This window comes from Gambusia affinis, linkage group LG23, assembly GCF_019740435.1.
Source record: "Gambusia affinis linkage group LG23, SWU_Gaff_1.0, whole genome shotgun sequence".
NCBI lineage: Eukaryota > Metazoa > Chordata > Actinopteri > Cyprinodontiformes > Poeciliidae > Gambusia > Gambusia affinis.
Genome location: NC_057890.1, coordinates 4298755 through 4315459, shown reverse-complemented (window position 1 = coordinate 4315459; position 16705 = coordinate 4298755). Strand labels below are relative to the sequence as shown.

The window sequence follows — 16705 nt, the reverse complement described above, 5'->3', positions numbered from 1 at the left end:
TTTGGTTTATGTGTTTATTTAGAACATTTGTTGAGCACAACAGGACATCAAGAAACTAAGCAGTCAGAAAATATTCAAGTTGGAGATGGAGGGGAGTGGCATCACTGAGCGTGGACCAGAGCGCCGGCTCCTTGGCCGTAGCCGAACCCTTTGGGCCCGAAGTTCTTGGCGTAGCACGCTGCAGAAGACGGTAAGAAATGTTGACATGTTTCCTTACCAAACCCTGCTTTAAATCTCTCAACAGCAATGTGCCAGATGAGACTTTTCTGCCCTCTTAAGGAGACAGTAGATATCAGTGATCAGTGCCAGGCGTCATTTTGACACACAGCAAACATCCATCTGCTGACGTCTGTGCGTGTCTCCTGCTTAACTAAACCATTGTGAGTCATTGTGGTGAGGGAGAGCAACAAGAATGGATGTTTCTACAACACTGTCTGGACGGGGACCAAGCTGATGTAATCCAGCCAAACCGACAAAACTAAGACTGATACGAGGAGAGGAGCGTGATGAACACCAACAGGACCAGATTCTCAGAGGTCAGCAGCTGTAGTCTTATGTTATGTAAAGTTATGCTGTGCATTAGGGTAAACCCACTCTACTCTGATACTACTGAAGAAAATTGTCTTCAGGAGTCATCTGGTTACTACATAAGGATGAGATTATTACAGTAGATTATTCAGATGAGGAAAAGCAAAGCTACATCAGTGTGACTGGCTGTCATCACATTCATTTCCATCTTACCTTTGCAGTAAATTTCTCCGTCTTTCTCAGTCTGAGTGGTCGACTCCAGGCTTTTGCCACATTTTGCACAGCGGAAACAGTTCTTGTGCCACGGCTGCGTAGAGAGAACCCCGAAGAAAGTGACAGTTTAGTTCAATTTCTGCTCACTTTTATTTACATTTGCAAAGGAAAGTATGATTATGCTGTCCATCAGATGGTACAATTACTTGAACTTGCCAGTTTGATTATTACAGATTCAGATAGAGCTATTTGTTATTGCAAAAGTAATCAACGTGGAGTTAAACTTTAATATTCCACTCGCTATATTCTAATTTTCTTCTTGCTAGATTGTCTCATAGATTGCTTTTTTTTTTTTCTTCTTTCAGATTCACAAAAAAGTCACAATAAAGTTCATTGAGGTTTGTGTAAAATGTCCACACAAAAAATAAATCAATTTTCCAACTCCTTACAGATTTGTAAGACAGAAGTGATTTTAACAGATTCCAGATGTAGGCTGAAACCTCTAAATTCCTCCATTAAAAGCCATAAAGGAAAGTTTCCCAGCAGCCTGGGGGCTCCTCTTGGTGTCTTCATTACTCTGGAAATTACAGGTTAGGGTTTCAGCACCAACTGAAGGCTTCGCTCTCATCTGGAAAAACATTAACGACTGCTTCTGGTTACATCATGGCCCATAAATCAGCTCTTTAGTGAAGCCACAGCCCATCAGCTAGAGGAAATACTTTGGTCTGCCTCTAAATAACAAAAAACACCCTCTTCTTCTCTGACAACAATTATTATTTGAGGATTTGTTTATACGGTTCATTAATTTCCTAATGTGTAATGTGACCTCATCTGTTGTAAATCAGCAGAGGCCTCACATTGGCAGGTTCATCACTGCTCACCCTGTTGAAACCTTTTCATACTTTGTTACAACAGAGTTTCTGTGGGCTTCAGCAACTCAAATGAAAGACTTTTTAAGACCTATGTTTCCACAAAAATGTTCAAACATCGTCCATCCAACAGGGGAAACATTTGCACTAACCTATGATGGATGCAAAATAGCCAGCTAGCAAGGATACATTAGCAGCTAGTTACCGGTAGCCTCAACCACCTTGAGACGCAGAACGCGATCAAGATGTTTGAGTGCAAACACAAACTTTTTCTAGTAGAAAATCCTGGAATATACAAGATTAAATGATTCAGCGGTCCCGCCAAGACAAAACTGAAGATCTGTGATTAACATATTTCAGACTAAAATTCATTTAAAAATGTAAGGCATTTCAAGACCTTCATTTTTGTTGCACGAACTTAAGACTTTTTAAGGATGCATGGAGGCCCTGTACATGACAGCTACAAGCTTCTATGGATTCATAGGGATTTTAGGTGACGGATCAACACAAAGCTGCTTCTAAGATTTTATTTTTTTTCAATTGTTTACAAATAAATACAGATAAGTAATGTCAAAAGGTTCAAGGTCTCAATGCACTTACAATGTCACTCGTAAGATTGGATTTTGATTTTTGATTTTAAAAGATGAGAGGGAAGTTTTCATTGCAAGCTGATGCTAGCGGTTGTTGTGGCCTCACCTTGCCCGCCCCCATGATCTTCTCGGCTGCATAGACCGAGTCTCCACACCGTGCACACTTATCCGAGCCGCCGAACTTCTGGGCAAATTTGGACGGGTTGGGGTTGGTTGTAGGTTTGTGAATCTGAGTCCTACAGGAGGAAAGATGAAATAATAAATCCCAGTCAACAGGTTCTTTCCCCTTTTACATTATCAACATTAAGAATCTGACAATGAGATATTGTTGGTTTCTACTTAATTTTAAGGTTTCACCACCTCAAATTTAGGATTTTATTTTTTTTTTAAGTAGTGATAATTTTACACTTAGCCATGGTCAGTGCAAAAATGCTAGCTAGCTAGCTACCAAGGGCTTGTTAGCAGTAAACCCCTCGAGTCAAAGAACACAAAGGCGTCTGAATGCCACTCGGCAAGAAAAAAAAACAATACAACACCAAATAGACCTGCCGAGACAAAATGTAAGACCTGTGATTAATATATTTAAGGCTAACTTATTTTTTTAATGAATATAAGAAATTTTAAGGCCTTGTTTTAGATACATGAGGACTTTTTAAGACTTTAAGTAAGCACGGACAACCTGATTGTGACAAAAATGAGAAAGATAAAGGAATAAACATGTTTATTTTTTAAGATGGAAGCATAAACCTGACTCCTCCCCCACTCTAGGACCCCTGATCCAGTGTTTACTAAGAGATGACTGAATGAGGGTCTTTGTTGTGAAGGACTGAGAGCAGAGTGAGAACAGGGTTCTTTGGGTTACATAATCAACTCTTTCATAACTAATCACCTGACATATCGGTGTGTATGAGGCTGATGGTTGCTTTCCATTAAAAGAAAAAAAAAAAAAGATACATAAGCTTGCAATGCCATAATGACTGATTCCATGTGAAGCTTGGTTCTGCTAGCTTTTGAGCAGAACATCCAGTCGGTTGGCATGTTGTCTCAGTCAGCAGCCACATCTAATAAGCATCATTCCACATAACGAGCCACAGAACTCGTCGACCTCCCTGCACCACTCAAGTCCTGTGACCGCTCATATACAAGAACTGCAAAGAGTCAGGTTGGAGTTGAAAATTGGGACTGAATTAGAACGACAAAAGGAGGCCTAGTAACGAAAACGAACAACCTATGATTCTGTAATCATTCTGCACCGATGGGGCTGGCCAACTTACTCCTCCGGTTTGATTCCCAGCCGCTCGCCTCGGTCCATGTTGAGCGTTCCCGCTCCCTGACCGTAGCCGTAGCCTTTTGGTCCGTATTTCTTCCCGTAGCACGACTTGCAGTAGATCTCCTGGTCGTGGATGGACACCGTGGTGCTGTCTAGACCCTTCCTGCAGACCACTGGGGACGCGCACAAAGACGCAGGGACATGAGCTGAAACACTTCCGGTTAGATCATGAAAACGGTTCAAAAACTAAACAGATTGATCATTTAGGTTTCAATTTTTTTTTTTCTTCTGATTATAATTCTGTTTCCCTTCATTTGTAGATAAATAACATCAAAGTCAGACCAACATTTGACAAAGATTTTCGCTGAATGGTGAGCATCGTTTCTATGGTGAAAGCACGTCCAATCCCTCCATCTTGATTATCTTCCCAGTGTTTACTGTTCCTCCTCTCCACTGTACAGTTACATCATCAGTTTTACGGTCAGAGGCTTTGGCTGTGAGCAAACGGACAATAAGTACAGAGAGTCATATGAGGCCCCTTCTTTCTACAGTGTGCAAATAAAGATGTCTTTCATGGTGCAAGAGAAACAAAGGGAAGGACTCAAAAGACCCGTACACAAGTGTTTAAAAAAAAAGATTTAACAAAGCGAGCTCTCTAAACCAGGTGAGAAATAAACCTTTTCTGCTGCTTTGATCATTTTCTTCTTGCCTACAGATACGTGTAATCCTCCTAATCAGGGTTCCTTCGAGGCCAGTTCAAGACGGGGGTGAAATGGTTCAGCCGTTCCACAAAAAGAAAAACGTGAACTCAATAACCTAAGCAAAAAATAAAATTAAATAAAATCCTGTTGATGAAGAGGTGAGACAGAGTTCAGCTTCCATGACCATTCATGGCTGTGAAACCAACACACATCTCCCCATATTCCAGATAAGCAAATATATGCAGCAAATTTGCATAACTATCGGCTTAACAACATCCGATCAGGTGGAGCCATGTACTGAGACGGAAGAGTTTAGCCACAGCTTTGTAAGTTGTGGCTAAAGAAGTGAAAACTTTAATGTATTCACTTCACATCAGTGACGCTCCACTGATGGACTTTTACTATACATTACATTAATTTGACTTTTTGGTAGTTTTCCGAGTCTCCATAAGCAGACTTATGAAGCTAAATAATTAAAATATGGAGTCTTGTGGGCTTTCCTATGTTGAAACATAAAATTTGGAAGAGTAAGAGTGTGGATTTTATTTCCCATCATTATATAAAAGTGACTGTACAGCAGTTACAGGGTCATAGATGACATCTGAGATGTTTATGGCTATTTAAGATAAGGACGTTAACTGTGTGTGAATTCACCATGACAAACAAGAAAACATGAAAAAAATAAATAAGTGAAACTTCATTTAGCCAAGTTGTTCCTATTGACGGCATGTTAAAGCCACCGTAGATGTAATTACGGTAGTTATTAAAATAGCATATTTCCCCCAAAAAAATTCAGAAGTATTTTTATAAGATTTCTGACATTGATTTCAAAAATCCAAAACTTGCTTGAAAAAACACTAACAGAAATCAGAGGAGTCAAACATTTGACATATTTTTAAACTCTGGACTCTCCCATGTTTTTCTTCCTGAAGATTTCTGAGGTTAACATCACAATTTGAGGTTATTTCAAAAATTTCTGACTTTTCAAAGTCAGAAATTCTCTTCTTTTGCTATAAATCTTCTGACCTTTAGCTGAAGCAACACTCCATTGTTTTTTTTGTTGTTTTTTTTTGCATTTAGCAAGATTCTGCTTCAGGTTTTCACTCGCTTGGCGTGGGCGAGTTCACACACTGTTGACATCCTTAACTTCTAAACTTCTCAGATTTCATCTGTGACCTCGTGGCTATTGTAATATCCTTTTGTTACCATGACGCGACGACTTATTTTACTATTCTTTTCTTTTCTGCTTACATGAACGCTGAGCGGATCTCCCATAAACACTCCGTCTCCCATTGTGTGTTTTCCCAGATGTACTTACTGCAGAGAAAACAGCATTTATGGAAGCTCTTCCCGTCGCATTGCACCTCCTCGGCGTGGTAAACCGTTCCGTGGCACGCCGAGCACTTGTTGCCTCCTCCCCAGTTGGGCATTGTGCGTCTTTCTGCGGAAAGGTGGTGAGATTATGACCGTCCTGCTTTGACATGCCCTGCAACAAAAGGCCGTTCTGCATTCTGACACTGTACTCCCCCCCCCTCCACCATCCATAAAAGCCTGTGGTTGCCGCGCTTACGGTCCATAATTTGAGGCATCAGCCCCAAATCATGGCCGCATCTGCCACCCAGAGGAAAATAAAAACAAAGCTGTGCAAACAAGGTCAGCCCAAACAAGAGGGCAGACTAATACCCAGAGGAATGTTCGCGAGGCGCCATGCCTCGGGCTGCAGCGGCCCTGGGATCAGCGCATGACGGAGTGTGAGTGAGAAGCTACGCTCTTTTCAGGCTTTGTAGATTCACTCCTGGTCGACGGATGAAAATATGAAAGTTATGTGAACTCTGACCTGCTGAAAAGTAACCGGAGAGAGTAGAAAAGTAGTGGGGGATTACAGGGCGTCTACACATTTTTCTGACGCTTCTTTTTTTTTTACTTTCTTTTTGGTCAGTATTTTCTTTATTAGCCTTGGTTTGCAATATTTCAATATGAAACATGGAGAGGAGAGCAATTTAAAAGGAAGATAGTGAATAAAGTATGAAAATGTAGATTGGTTTAATAATTTTTTTTCTCCCCCTGGAAGAGATTGGAGGATGGATATGACTTTTTTAAAGAATAGGTAATTTAATATTGAAATATGAATACATCTCTATTCTTTCGGGGGGGTTCCCACACAGATGAATGGAAGATAGCCAGATGAAAACATCTGTTATAGAATGAAAAAAAATAACCATTCTCTCATAATCCCTTTTGGGTTTTTAAAAAAAACAAAAAAAAAAACAGTTGCGGATGGGATAGAGCGGGTTACAGTCCGGAAATAATTTTTTTCCGTTTCCTTTTCAGAAACTTATCCAGGTCTGCGTAAGGTGCACTTTCACTGAAACGGACCAATAGGAAGTAAGGTCTGCTTCGTTTGCATTTAGGTTTAAAGTGGGAAAGTTGATCCCGCTTTCACTAATTACTCCCAAGAAGGGGACCTGCAACAGCCTGTATTAAAGTTGATTTTCAGAACCGACACTAACAGAACTCAAGCACTGTGGAACTCTTAAGGTAAAAATGAGAGCACACGCAGGACACGTCATGGGAAAGGTAAATATATATATATATTTTTTGTTAAATAAGGGTAAAATTTAAACACTGTAACTGAGCTTTAACAGATGTATTATGTGGCTTATTTTTAGGCTGAGCGTAAAACACTACAACCAGCCGAGTTATTTCCACTAAATAATAAACATTGCGTCACTTGGCAAATGCAGCTGGAAAGCAGCCCCGCACCTAGCTAAATATTACCTTCAATACTATAAACACAAACATAGTAACATTATCATTAAGAGTGTTCTAGATGGTAGAAAACAAAAATTAGACTGTACTTACGAATTAAAAGGCAGACCTGGTCCCGGAGGTTAGAAAAGCTTAGCTGCTGCTCCGCGTTAACCCTGAATGTAGACGCTTCCACGGAGGTTCCAGACTGTTAACGGCGAAGCCGAAATGCCACATATTCCACATTTCTACTGTTTCCCCGGGAGGAGGAGCTTCACGGAGGAGTGAGCTCAGCACTTGGGGGGGAAAAAAACCAACAACCATTTACTGTTGGCTCGGACGTAGAGGGCGGAGCGCACCTGACAGAGCAGCTTCATCACCACCGGCGGAGTGTGACGTAAGCGGCACGAGGCAGCACCGAGCCTTGGTTCGGCATAAAAACTGACACAACATGGCGTTTTAAACAGTGTAATACCGCAGTTTCTCAATAAATTAATATGTTATTGTCTTCTGATAAAGACTGGTTGCTGTTTGTTGGCTGACTGGAATGTTAGAATGAAAAGACACATGTAACACAAAACTTAAAAAAACCCCAAAACATCACACATTTTATTGAAATGAAGCTTGTGAAATGCATCGAAGAAAAACCGGTACACTCCCAGAACTATAGAGAGCAGCGCTACAGTGAGATAGCAACACAGAAACCCACATTCTGCTAGTGAACACCGGCTATTTAGGAATATTAATAACTCACGTTAACCTGTAAAAGAGAGACCCACGCACCCACTGGTTAAGAGTGGTGTGACTAGGGACCAGCATTTCTGTTGGGTTGACTGAAAGCAAGACCAACCAGAGAAAAAGTGGTTAAAGACAACATTCTTATCTCAGCTGTCAACATCCAACTCAGGTATCTGTAAGGTTGCTGGACATGTGAGAACAAAGTTTAAAAACACATAAGATCGATTCCCCTGTACGTCTTTTACAGTACTCCGATATAAATACATTTCATGCAGTACCAGTATTCAAGCACCTGAGAGCATCGTCACATTTCGTTCTTAGTATTAGCGCTGGGCTTTTGAGGTTTACCCTGAAAATAAAATAAGTAACATCCTCCTGAAGAGCGATATCAACGTGACAGGCTGTAAACATTTAAGGCTTTAGTGATTTGTACAGAAATGTCTAAAACGAGGTTGTTCCTACCACTAACCGAGAGCAGATTTCCTATTACACCTTCTTCAGGTAACACAATACAAAGGGGGCCGGCTACAGATCTCTTTAAAATTAGATGCATATTATGTAGAAATGTTTAGTGCTAAAAGAAAACTAAGTGTCCCATTACAGCTTCTGTAATTAACATATATTAGCTAAAGTATAAATACTAGTTGGGCTTTAATACATAAAATAGGAAGAATTAGGTAGCTTGATCACGTATGGGAGGGAATATTAAGACTGAATTTAATAAAAAAAAATAAATAAAAAAAAAAGACAGAGCGGTTACCAATCCCCACCACGAGAGGGCAGTAGATTGGCAATACTGCTTGGCTAATTTACCGTGAAATGTCCTGGAATCGAACCTCGAGGCATATTTGATTTGCTAATACCTTCAGAGTGATACATAGTAAAAAAATAAACATCAGTCTTTTTGCTAAAACATTTCTTCTCCCTTTTGTTTCCGGGAAACGTGAGCACCAAAAGCTTTCGTTAAAGTGTCCCCACTTTAAAGTGGCTAGCCTAAAAGCAAACTCTCATCCCTTCAAGGCGCCGCTGAGTGGCCGACATCCAGTCTCCTCTGTGCAGAGCCTCTTTTCCGAGCGGCTGGCACAGCACTCACTACACTTCCCAGAGTTCCTGGGGTCTGGAAGAACGCTTTGGAAGAGGAAGCTGTGGTGTCCTTGGGGGTATGTGGAGTCTGAGAAAAGAGAGCAGAAGAAAGGTGTGACTGGAAGTATGAGTGTTATTTATTAAGTTAATTCTGTCAAAAAATACTAGCAATAATTTGGCCTGTTATATAATTAATATATGTCACGGTTTCAAACTAAATTAGCAAACTAAATATTTATTTTCAAACCAATTACATACTGAGCAAACTAAAATTTTGCTTAGAGCTAAATATTTAGCTCTGCATCAAAAATGTTTAATTAGTAAGGTAAAAACTTACCTCCAAGTATTTAGTTAGGAGCAAAATACCTATCTTGCTAATTAGATGCTTAGAGCTGTGGCATTTATTAAAATATGAATAGCATGGTGAAAATATGACTTTGAGAAGTTAACTCCAATTTTATTTTTCCTCTGACAGGCGAAATAATCCAAATTATTTTTGACTGTGTATCTTTTCAAATAGAACCCATAACGATGGTGTGTACATCAAGCTATAGTTTAGTTCACTCAAGCAAATGGAAGAAAGTGGTCTGTTTGGACCAGACCCAAACAGAACCTTTTGACCAACAAACAAAATGTAACGCGCAGCAGAAACATGAAGCATGGTTGTGGCAGCATCATAATTCCGTATGAGTGAATTTGAAGACGGAAGCAGGAGAAAGAGAAAGACCGAGGTTCTACAGCCGGTCCGTACCAAAGGTTCTGGTGTGCTGACACCGACGTTCTGTCTGGGCCCTGCGGGAGAGCGCGGCGTCCCCACTGCCGACACGTGGTGTCTGCCCTGTTCCGGAGTGACCGCCGATGGAAGACGCTGCACGCTGACTTCTGATGCCTCCATCACGCTATGAGGCGCCGTCCCCACCATGAAGGCGGCGGGGGACAACATGGGCGGCAGACTGAAACGCAGACCGCTGGGATTATCGGACGTTTGCTTCTGCTGTACGCCACCGGCCACCAAGGGGTAGTGAGAGAGTGCGGCAGTAGGCACCAGGACATACGGCAGAGCCATGGTGGGCACGCTGCTGGGAGGGAGAGACAGGTTGGCTGCAGGCTGTCCAGCGGGGATAAGGAAGTTGAAGTTGTTTAATCCTGAATAAGAGGCATGAAGAAGAAGAGAGCCTATAATTTCTTTATTCTTAAAAGTTTATATTTTTAATGTCTACTTTCTGAGTGTGGCATGTTTTACCTGCATTGTTGGGGACGTAGAGGTAGTGTGATGGCTGTGTGTTCTCCCCAATGCTGTCACCAGCACGACTCTCTGTGGCCCTCTGCTGGCCAGAGGGGCACGATACAGCAGAAGTGTTGCCCGTCTCTGAGAACATTGCTGTTTCTCTTTGAGACTGAGCGCCGATCTGCACAGAAACAAATACAGGGATTTAGGATGACACTTTCATAAAGGGTTTCTGCAGGATTCACCAATTCAAAATAAAGACTTTTAAAAACCTTTGCAAGGCCATTAGGAATGAAATTTAAAACCTGTGTAATGTCAGAAATGTACAAAAGAAATGAACCCTAACCAATGGTTCCTGCAAATACAGCTGCTAATATACCTATGCATGAATTGTAGACTTTTTAAGGATGCGCAGACCAGAGAGACCTCTACAGGATTGAACCAAAACGCCACAAACTGTCCCCTCACCTTTTCAGACGTCTCTGAACCAGATCTGCTCTTCTTTTTCAACACTGCCTCCTCCTCCTCACCCGACTCTCTTCTCCTCTTCCCCTCGTCCTCAGACGCCCTCTTGGCTGACCTCTGACCTTCAGGCGCCCATTCTTGCTGCTCCGGCGGCTTGTAGAGCATGACGACGGAGGGGTGTGAGAGGCTGGGCAGGTAGGCCAGGCAGTGTGGGGAGGGGACGAGGAGGCGCTCGGGGCAGGGCTGCGCGGCCACAGCAGTGGGGCGAGTGGAGGCCGATGGCAGGGAGCTGCTGGCGGTGTGTGTGAGCTGGGCGTACAGCGGCATGCTGAGGCAGCTGCTGGACAGAAACAAGCCTGTATGCTTAAAATGGCCTAGTCAAAGTCCAAATCAAAACCCGATTGGGAATTAGTTTGATTCTCCTTCAGCTTTACTCTTTCCTGTTGGCTCGTCTCACAAAATCTCAACAAAAAGCATCGAACGCTGGTTGTGACGCAACAAAATGTGACAAAAATTGAAATGAGACAAAATTCTTTTCCAAGGCTTAAGAATGTTTCAGTATGAACTCACTCTGTGCCGCCTCCACACCGCAGCTGACACACGGGGCTGTTGGTCGTGGACTTTCTTGAGTAATCCAAAGATTGATTCTGGATACCTGCAGCGTGCAGAACATCAGGTTTAGTTGCATGTTCTGAGCTAAAACCAGACAAAGCTAGCATCCTCGTGTGATTGGTACCTGCTAGGTGGTGGCGCGGGCTGCTGGGGGCGGAGCTGACCTGCCGCTGCGCGCCAGCCGCAGCAGGTGTGACGGTGAAGGAGGAATGGCGGGCCATCTTTCCTTTCCTGAAGTCCTCGTTCGCTGCGGCCTCGCTCTGTGCGACATCCGAGGAGCTTCCTGTTAAAAAAAAAAAAAAAAACATGCGACGGTACCGGAATTTAGGCAAAGCTTTGGACATGCATGTCTGATGCAGATGCACCAATCAGAATGTTATCGCCAGCTTCCGATTGTTTTTTTAATTTTAAGCTGGGTTCTAATTTACCTTGAAGAGCTATGATGTTTGAGCAAAAGCTGTAAAGCACTTTTACTATTCTAAAATAAAGTAATTATAGGGTTCATATTTCATATAGCAACTTATGTTAGTTATAATGGCATGGTTAGCATTACTGAAACTATGTGAATTCTTTGGAGAATATAAATCCTTAATTTAACTCTGTATTTTGTGTTTCTTCATACAAAGATCTACTTTGCTGCACTATGTTTAGCCTTCCTGTTAGAGGTAAACTGATAAATTGGCCCAATTTCTTCCACTTTTGGGAGGTCAGCTGATACTTCAGAAATCCATCTTATCTAACCGATCTTACCTACCTCAGCAAAAGTCTTAAAATCAACCCGACAAACCCCCCCACAAGGTCACATCTGCACACGGGCAGCTAACAACAGAAACCCCGCTGTAGTCACCGACTTAGGGACTTTGCTATATTAGCTATATTTATAGCTACATTTAGCAACTTTTCAGCAAAAAAAAAAAAAAAAAAAAAAATGTCATTGGCCAAAACTGCAATCAGTGCGCCCCTACTTCCTGTTATCTCTTAGTTTTGCTCTCCTTCACAACCTGCAGACATGCTTGAAAATGTCACAGGAAATAGTTTGGTTTGCTACATGCCTTTATAACTCAAAGTAGCTAATTCTGAGTCCTCTTCACTTAGTTGCAATGTCCGCACTTAAAAGTTTTGTTCTGAGTGCAACCAGGTTTTTCATTTCATAACCACTCAAGCTGAAAATAAGCTGATTCCATTCAGCAGATCTTTCCTTCCACTTTTCCATCAGTATGAGCTTTTCTTTAATTCTTACCCATTTTTCCAGAGCTGCTGAATTTCACGGGCCCCAGCCACTTGAAGGCCGGCTTCCTGGCTCTTTCCTCTCTGACATGAACCTTCCTGATGAGCTCCAGGCTGGTCAGCACATTGGCGATGTCATACAGACGCCGCACCTTGGCTAAATGGGTAAAGAAAGTGAAACGTTTCTGGGCTGTATTCCGATTTTTGGACCAAAACAAGTGCGACGCCTTGTGGTTCTTTCTTACTCTTGTACTTGCTGTGGCTCGAGGAGTCCTGGCTCTCCTCGATGAGGACCTTGGCCGCCGCGTCCAGGGTAACGGTTTGAGTTTTGGACACCAGGAAGAGCATGACAAACTTCTGGCTCATGATGCGCAGGGATTTGTCCTTTCTGTTGCCCCCGGCTGCAGAACGAAGCAGATTTAAGTTCACACTCAGGCTGTTTGAGAAGAGGAAATTTAAATTGATCAACAAATGCCTAAAGCATTGGTATTTCTCTGATTGTCTTTTTTTTTTTTTTTTTTTTTTTACCATTTCCTGAGTCTCCATCCCCTCCGTCTTCCTCCCGGCTCAGTCCAGACCTCCTGGCCTCGGCGGGCAGGTCCATCTGCAGGTGGTAGCCCTGCTCCCGGCCCTTCCGCTGCAGCACCTCCAGCGTGCTCCACAGCCGCTGTCGCCCATACCAGGTGTAGCTGTTCTTGGCCATCCGGCCCACAATGGTCAGCGACTCCAGCACGTTGACGATGTCGTAGATCCGGCGGCGCTCCACTCCTGGCAGCCGTAGTGGAATTTATGAAATCGGCCCCGGGTCGTGAAAAAGGTAAAGCTGCTCTTCCGATCGCTGTCTTGAACTTACCCAGATTGGTTGCGACCTCATCCAGCGAGATCCATACGGGGCTGTGGGCTGGTGGGTCATCAGGGTAAAGAGCCAGGAACTTCTGGCAAAGCAGACCCAGGCTCTTCTCCTTCCTGCTCGGCTTCTTCTCTGCATCCTCCTCCTCAAAAGCCCCTTCAAACTAAAAAATATATATATAATAAGACTCCATAATTGTTTTTCACCTCTTAATACGTCATGTCTATCAAGATTGAGCTAGGTACCAATCTTTCCAGGGTCCAAATACCTGAGTTGGGTCTTCTACCTCTGCATCCTCCACCGCTGGTTCTGAGTCTACCACCTGGTCCTTGTCGTTCTCTATAGGTCTGAACAGAACCTTCTTCATCTCCCTGTCTCTGATGTCCGGGCTGGCGGCGCTGATGAGCACCTTCAGGTTGGCCGTGGGCGACCACGGCTCGGCCAGGCCCGCACACTTGACGGGAGTGATGTGGGCCAGGTCGGAGGGCGACGCCTTCCGGCTCACCAGGAAAACGGGAACGCCGGACTCCGACGGTTTCAGCGGAGTGGACCTCCTCCTCTCTGAACACACGTTTTCCTGCGACACAGAGAGAGTTTGGTGAGAATCGGGAACGTTTGCGCTTGTCGTGCAAGGTTGAGATTGAAACAGTTTTGCCGGATTTTACTGGATGCAGTTGACTAGACGTAGATGTGCACGCTTCCATTCAACAGTAAAACGCACAGCCAAGCCCACCTTTTCACCGTGGCTCCCATCTTCTTTAAGAACAGAAAAACTTTTCCCCACACTTGTGAGGTCTTTCAGTGCCAGGCATTCCACCTCCATTTGGAAAACCTGCCAAAAAAGTAACAGTGCTCAGACTTGAATCCACAAAACAATATTTTGTTACTGCTTATTACCTATGCAACAACCTTTTTTTTTTTTTTTTTTGCTTCAAATTCAAAAATATTTTATTAATCGCAAAGAGAAATTGCACTTTTTCATAGATTCAGATGGCTGTGAGCAAGAAAATGAATAAATGCTGCGATAAATACTAGTTATATTGTGCATCCCTTGCTTATACTTACAATTTTAACATTTCAAATGCGTAGCATGTTGGATAGTGAACTTGGAGTTCAGCGACTTCTGGGTTTCCCTGTTGGATTTCTGATCCAGAGCCTTTTGCTGTGCAGGAAGCTAATTCCACCGCCTTCCTCGATTTGTAACTAGAACCCTCTCGACTCAGATGTGATTTAATGCACGGATTTATTCTCAGCTCTGATGTCTGAGAATAAATCTCCAAGCTGATCAAAGGATCCAGATATTGACTTGCTCGTCCCTCTTGTGATGTCATCGACCCAACTGACCGTAAACCAGAAATGGCACTTCTGTATGCTTTTGAAAACTTTTCGTTTTAGCAAATCCTCCAAATGGGATCCACACTTCGTTACCCATCTGTTTTATCATTATTGTACGTTGATCAGTAGTAAAGAAACACACCGCGGAAGAGTAGCTTTAATGTCAGGCTACACGTTCAGAAGAATTTGGCGCAAACATCTGGTAACTAGCGGGCTAACAGCAAGCTAATTCCCTCCCTTATTACCATGTTTTAAGCTTAACCTGCTGAGACATAAACGGTGCCATATGATAGAAACTTAATGTGTTATTACACTGCAACAAATCAAAGTTTAATCCGATCTGAAACGTAACTTATACCGCTAACTATATCAACCAGAAAAGGGCCAGTTCGGCTAAATTAATCCTAATTACTTACACTACATGAGCTACCTATGAACTAAAAATACTTTATTTGTAACTTACACATAGTAAAAGAGATCAAAAATAAGTTTAATTATCAACTTAGCTGAAGGTATTAGGTCAGTGGAGCAGCATACCATGACACAGATAACAGGAAACAACTGGAAGAAATGCACAATTATTCACCTTTTTGTGACCGTTGAAATAAATGATGTATTCCGATGCGGGTCACAGTCTTGTCACCGCGTTAGTTGCTTCAGCCAAACATAGCCACTTCTTTCCCTCTTTAAAATTAGCGGGTAACTCCTAACCGCTTATGTGTGTCCTGCGTGACATCCAGAGAGCGGACACTGTGTACTACTGCCCCGCTTGAACAGCAACACCCGCTCAAGCTTGTTTTCTGGCGCTCTGAAGCAGCTGGATTGCTCCAGCCAATCGGAAACCGCGTTGGTTGGTGTCGTCACCGAGCTCCAGCCAATCAACAGTACTGCGCTCTGAGCTTCATAGGGAATGAGAGGCTGAACGACCACGCCTTTTACTTTGGTGGCGGGGCAGCCGGCGCGCTCATTTCAAGATAGGTTTTGGGGGAAAAAAAAGAGGTCTCACTCTCAACGTGTTTTCGCACCCTGCTTCCTAACTTAGGATGTCGTCGAAGATCCCATTTATACCACAAACCGCATGTGACAGATGCGGTTTTTGTGTGGAAACGGGATCTTCAGCAATATCGAACACACACCCAATCCCCAGAAAAAGCCCGTAAAGTTCCTTCACAGAGTATTTATGATCTTGTTTATGATGAGTTATGAAACGCAATAAAAATATTGGGAACAAAAAAGTAGTATAACGTATATCAGTAATGCTTAATTTTTTTCGTTGACGGCAACAAAAAGACTGCCAATACTCCAAATCACGTCGTTCTATTAAATGCTTTCTTCATGGTTATTACCTTTATTAATTAGGGGACATTTGTCCGACAGAAATGATTTTGTAAACATGCACACAATTTGGACGCCAGGGCTCATCGTCCTTACCAACAATCTTTGCTCTTCTGCGGACAGTTTTGGCTTGCACCGCTGCTTCTTTCCAATTCCCACAGAGACGCGTGGCCTACAAAAGCCGCTGATAACGCCTTTAACTAATCAACGAGGCGTTTGTCTCTGCCGTGGGATGTAATTAACGTCTGAAACTGAAAGACAGATGGAAGTGAGAGCTGCCAGGTGGGGGTTTACACGAATGGCGCTGCCAATGCCCAAACCATAGCGCGAAAAGTTGCAGCGGGAGAGAAACTGCAGGTCCCGCTCTGCATGCAAATAAATGTGGGAGCGACCGCGAACCCCTATAGTTTGCATAATATCCACTTGATACGCCATATTCGAGCACTTGGACTATGGCTATGGACGGAAAAAGCTTCTAATGTATTGTTTTCTAAATATCTTATACGACTTCACTTCTTTCTTGAACCACTGCACTGCATTGCAGTATAAATTCCCTTTTCCCTCTATTTTCACACTACATAACCAAATGACTTGTTCCTGCTAGAGATGGACGGATGGACAGATGAATGAATGCTGAGTGATCAGAGTACAGGGTGTCAATTCAAATGCATTTACTTCAAGCTGACTTGAAAAAGAAATGTATTGCTCATGTGCTTCTTGGTTTAAAGCGTCACATAAAGGCAGCCAGAGTTTCTGCCAAAGCCGGTGGCTTTTTTTGTTCTTTCTCCTGACTCATTACTGATGAGCATCAGGTGAAGCTGACGGGAACAGGTCCAGACATGTTTGGAAATGTTGGTGCCTGTGCATGATGATTTTATTAAGGGAATAAAATCAAACCGTTGTGTCATAAACC

General features: G+C 42.9%; 2 protein-coding genes and 1 long non-coding RNA gene across 5 annotated transcripts; 1 reads left to right on the top strand and 2 right to left on the bottom strand.

Moving 5' to 3' along the window:
- Positions 1-7190, bottom strand: csrp2 (cysteine and glycine-rich protein 2). The gene is made up of 6 exons (XM_044108177.1): positions 7034-7190; positions 5490-5612; positions 3475-3643; positions 2307-2436; positions 742-835; positions 1-178 (listed from the first exon to the last, which is right to left on the bottom strand). Exons 2-6 carry the CDS (start codon positions 5599-5601, stop codon positions 102-104), a joined length of 582 nt encoding a protein of 193 aa, XP_043964112.1. The 5' UTR covers positions 5602-5612; positions 7034-7190; the 3' UTR covers positions 1-101.
- Positions 5629-9475, top strand: LOC122826387. The gene is made up of 3 exons (XR_006369778.1): positions 5629-6748; positions 8678-8864; positions 9261-9475. It is a non-coding gene; the product is annotated as an uncharacterized LOC122826387 (long non-coding RNA).
- Positions 7035-15655, bottom strand: e2f7 (E2F transcription factor 7). 3 transcript variants are annotated; one of them, XM_044108174.1, is made up of 14 exons: positions 15044-15655; positions 13856-13954; positions 13391-13699; positions 13126-13285; positions 12801-13040; positions 12518-12673; positions 12286-12429; positions 11170-11328; positions 11004-11088; positions 10437-10773; positions 9984-10149; positions 9796-9886; positions 9492-9693; positions 7035-8828 (listed from the first exon to the last, which is right to left on the bottom strand). In XM_044108174.1, exons 2-14 carry the CDS (start codon positions 13943-13945, stop codon positions 8673-8675), a joined length of 2295 nt encoding a protein of 764 aa, XP_043964109.1. In that variant the 5' UTR covers positions 13946-13954; positions 15044-15655; the 3' UTR covers positions 7035-8672. The 3 variants fall into 3 exon arrangements, with proteins under 3 accessions (XP_043964109.1, XP_043964107.1, XP_043964108.1); XM_044108172.1 differs by having other exon boundaries at positions 9492-9886; positions 15044-15652; XM_044108173.1 differs by having other exon boundaries at positions 9492-9886; positions 10437-10770; positions 15044-15649.
- Positions 15656-16705: the final 1050 nt, after the last annotated feature.

What these genes read in the sequence shown, in the direction of transcription:
- csrp2 (XM_044108177.1), bottom strand. Translation starts at nt 5,601, where the DNA reads ATGCCCAACTGGGGAGGAGGCAACAAGTGCTCGGCGTGCCACGGAACG. An exon ending in AGATCATGGGGGCGGGCAAG is followed by an intron (nt 836 to 2,306) that starts GTGAGGCCACAA and finishes CTCTCTACGCAG; the next exon opens with CCGTGGCACAAGAACTGTTT. An exon ending in CGGAGAAATTTACTGCAAAG is followed by an intron (nt 179 to 741) that starts GTAAGATGGAAA and finishes CGTCTTCTGCAG; the next exon opens with CGTGCTACGCCAAGAACTTC.
- e2f7 (XM_044108172.1), bottom strand. Translation starts at nt 13,945, where the DNA reads ATGGAGGTGGAATGCCTGGCACTGAAAGACCTCACAAGTGTGGGGAAA. An exon ending in TGAGGTCGCAACCAATCTGG is followed by an intron (nt 13,041 to 13,125) that starts GTAAGTTCAAGA and finishes TACGGCTGCCAG; the next exon opens with GAGTGGAGCGCCGCCGGATC. An exon ending in CCCGCGCCACCACCTAGCAG is followed by an intron (nt 11,089 to 11,169) that starts GTACCAATCACA and finishes TGCACGCTGCAG; the next exon opens with GTATCCAGAATCAATCTTTG.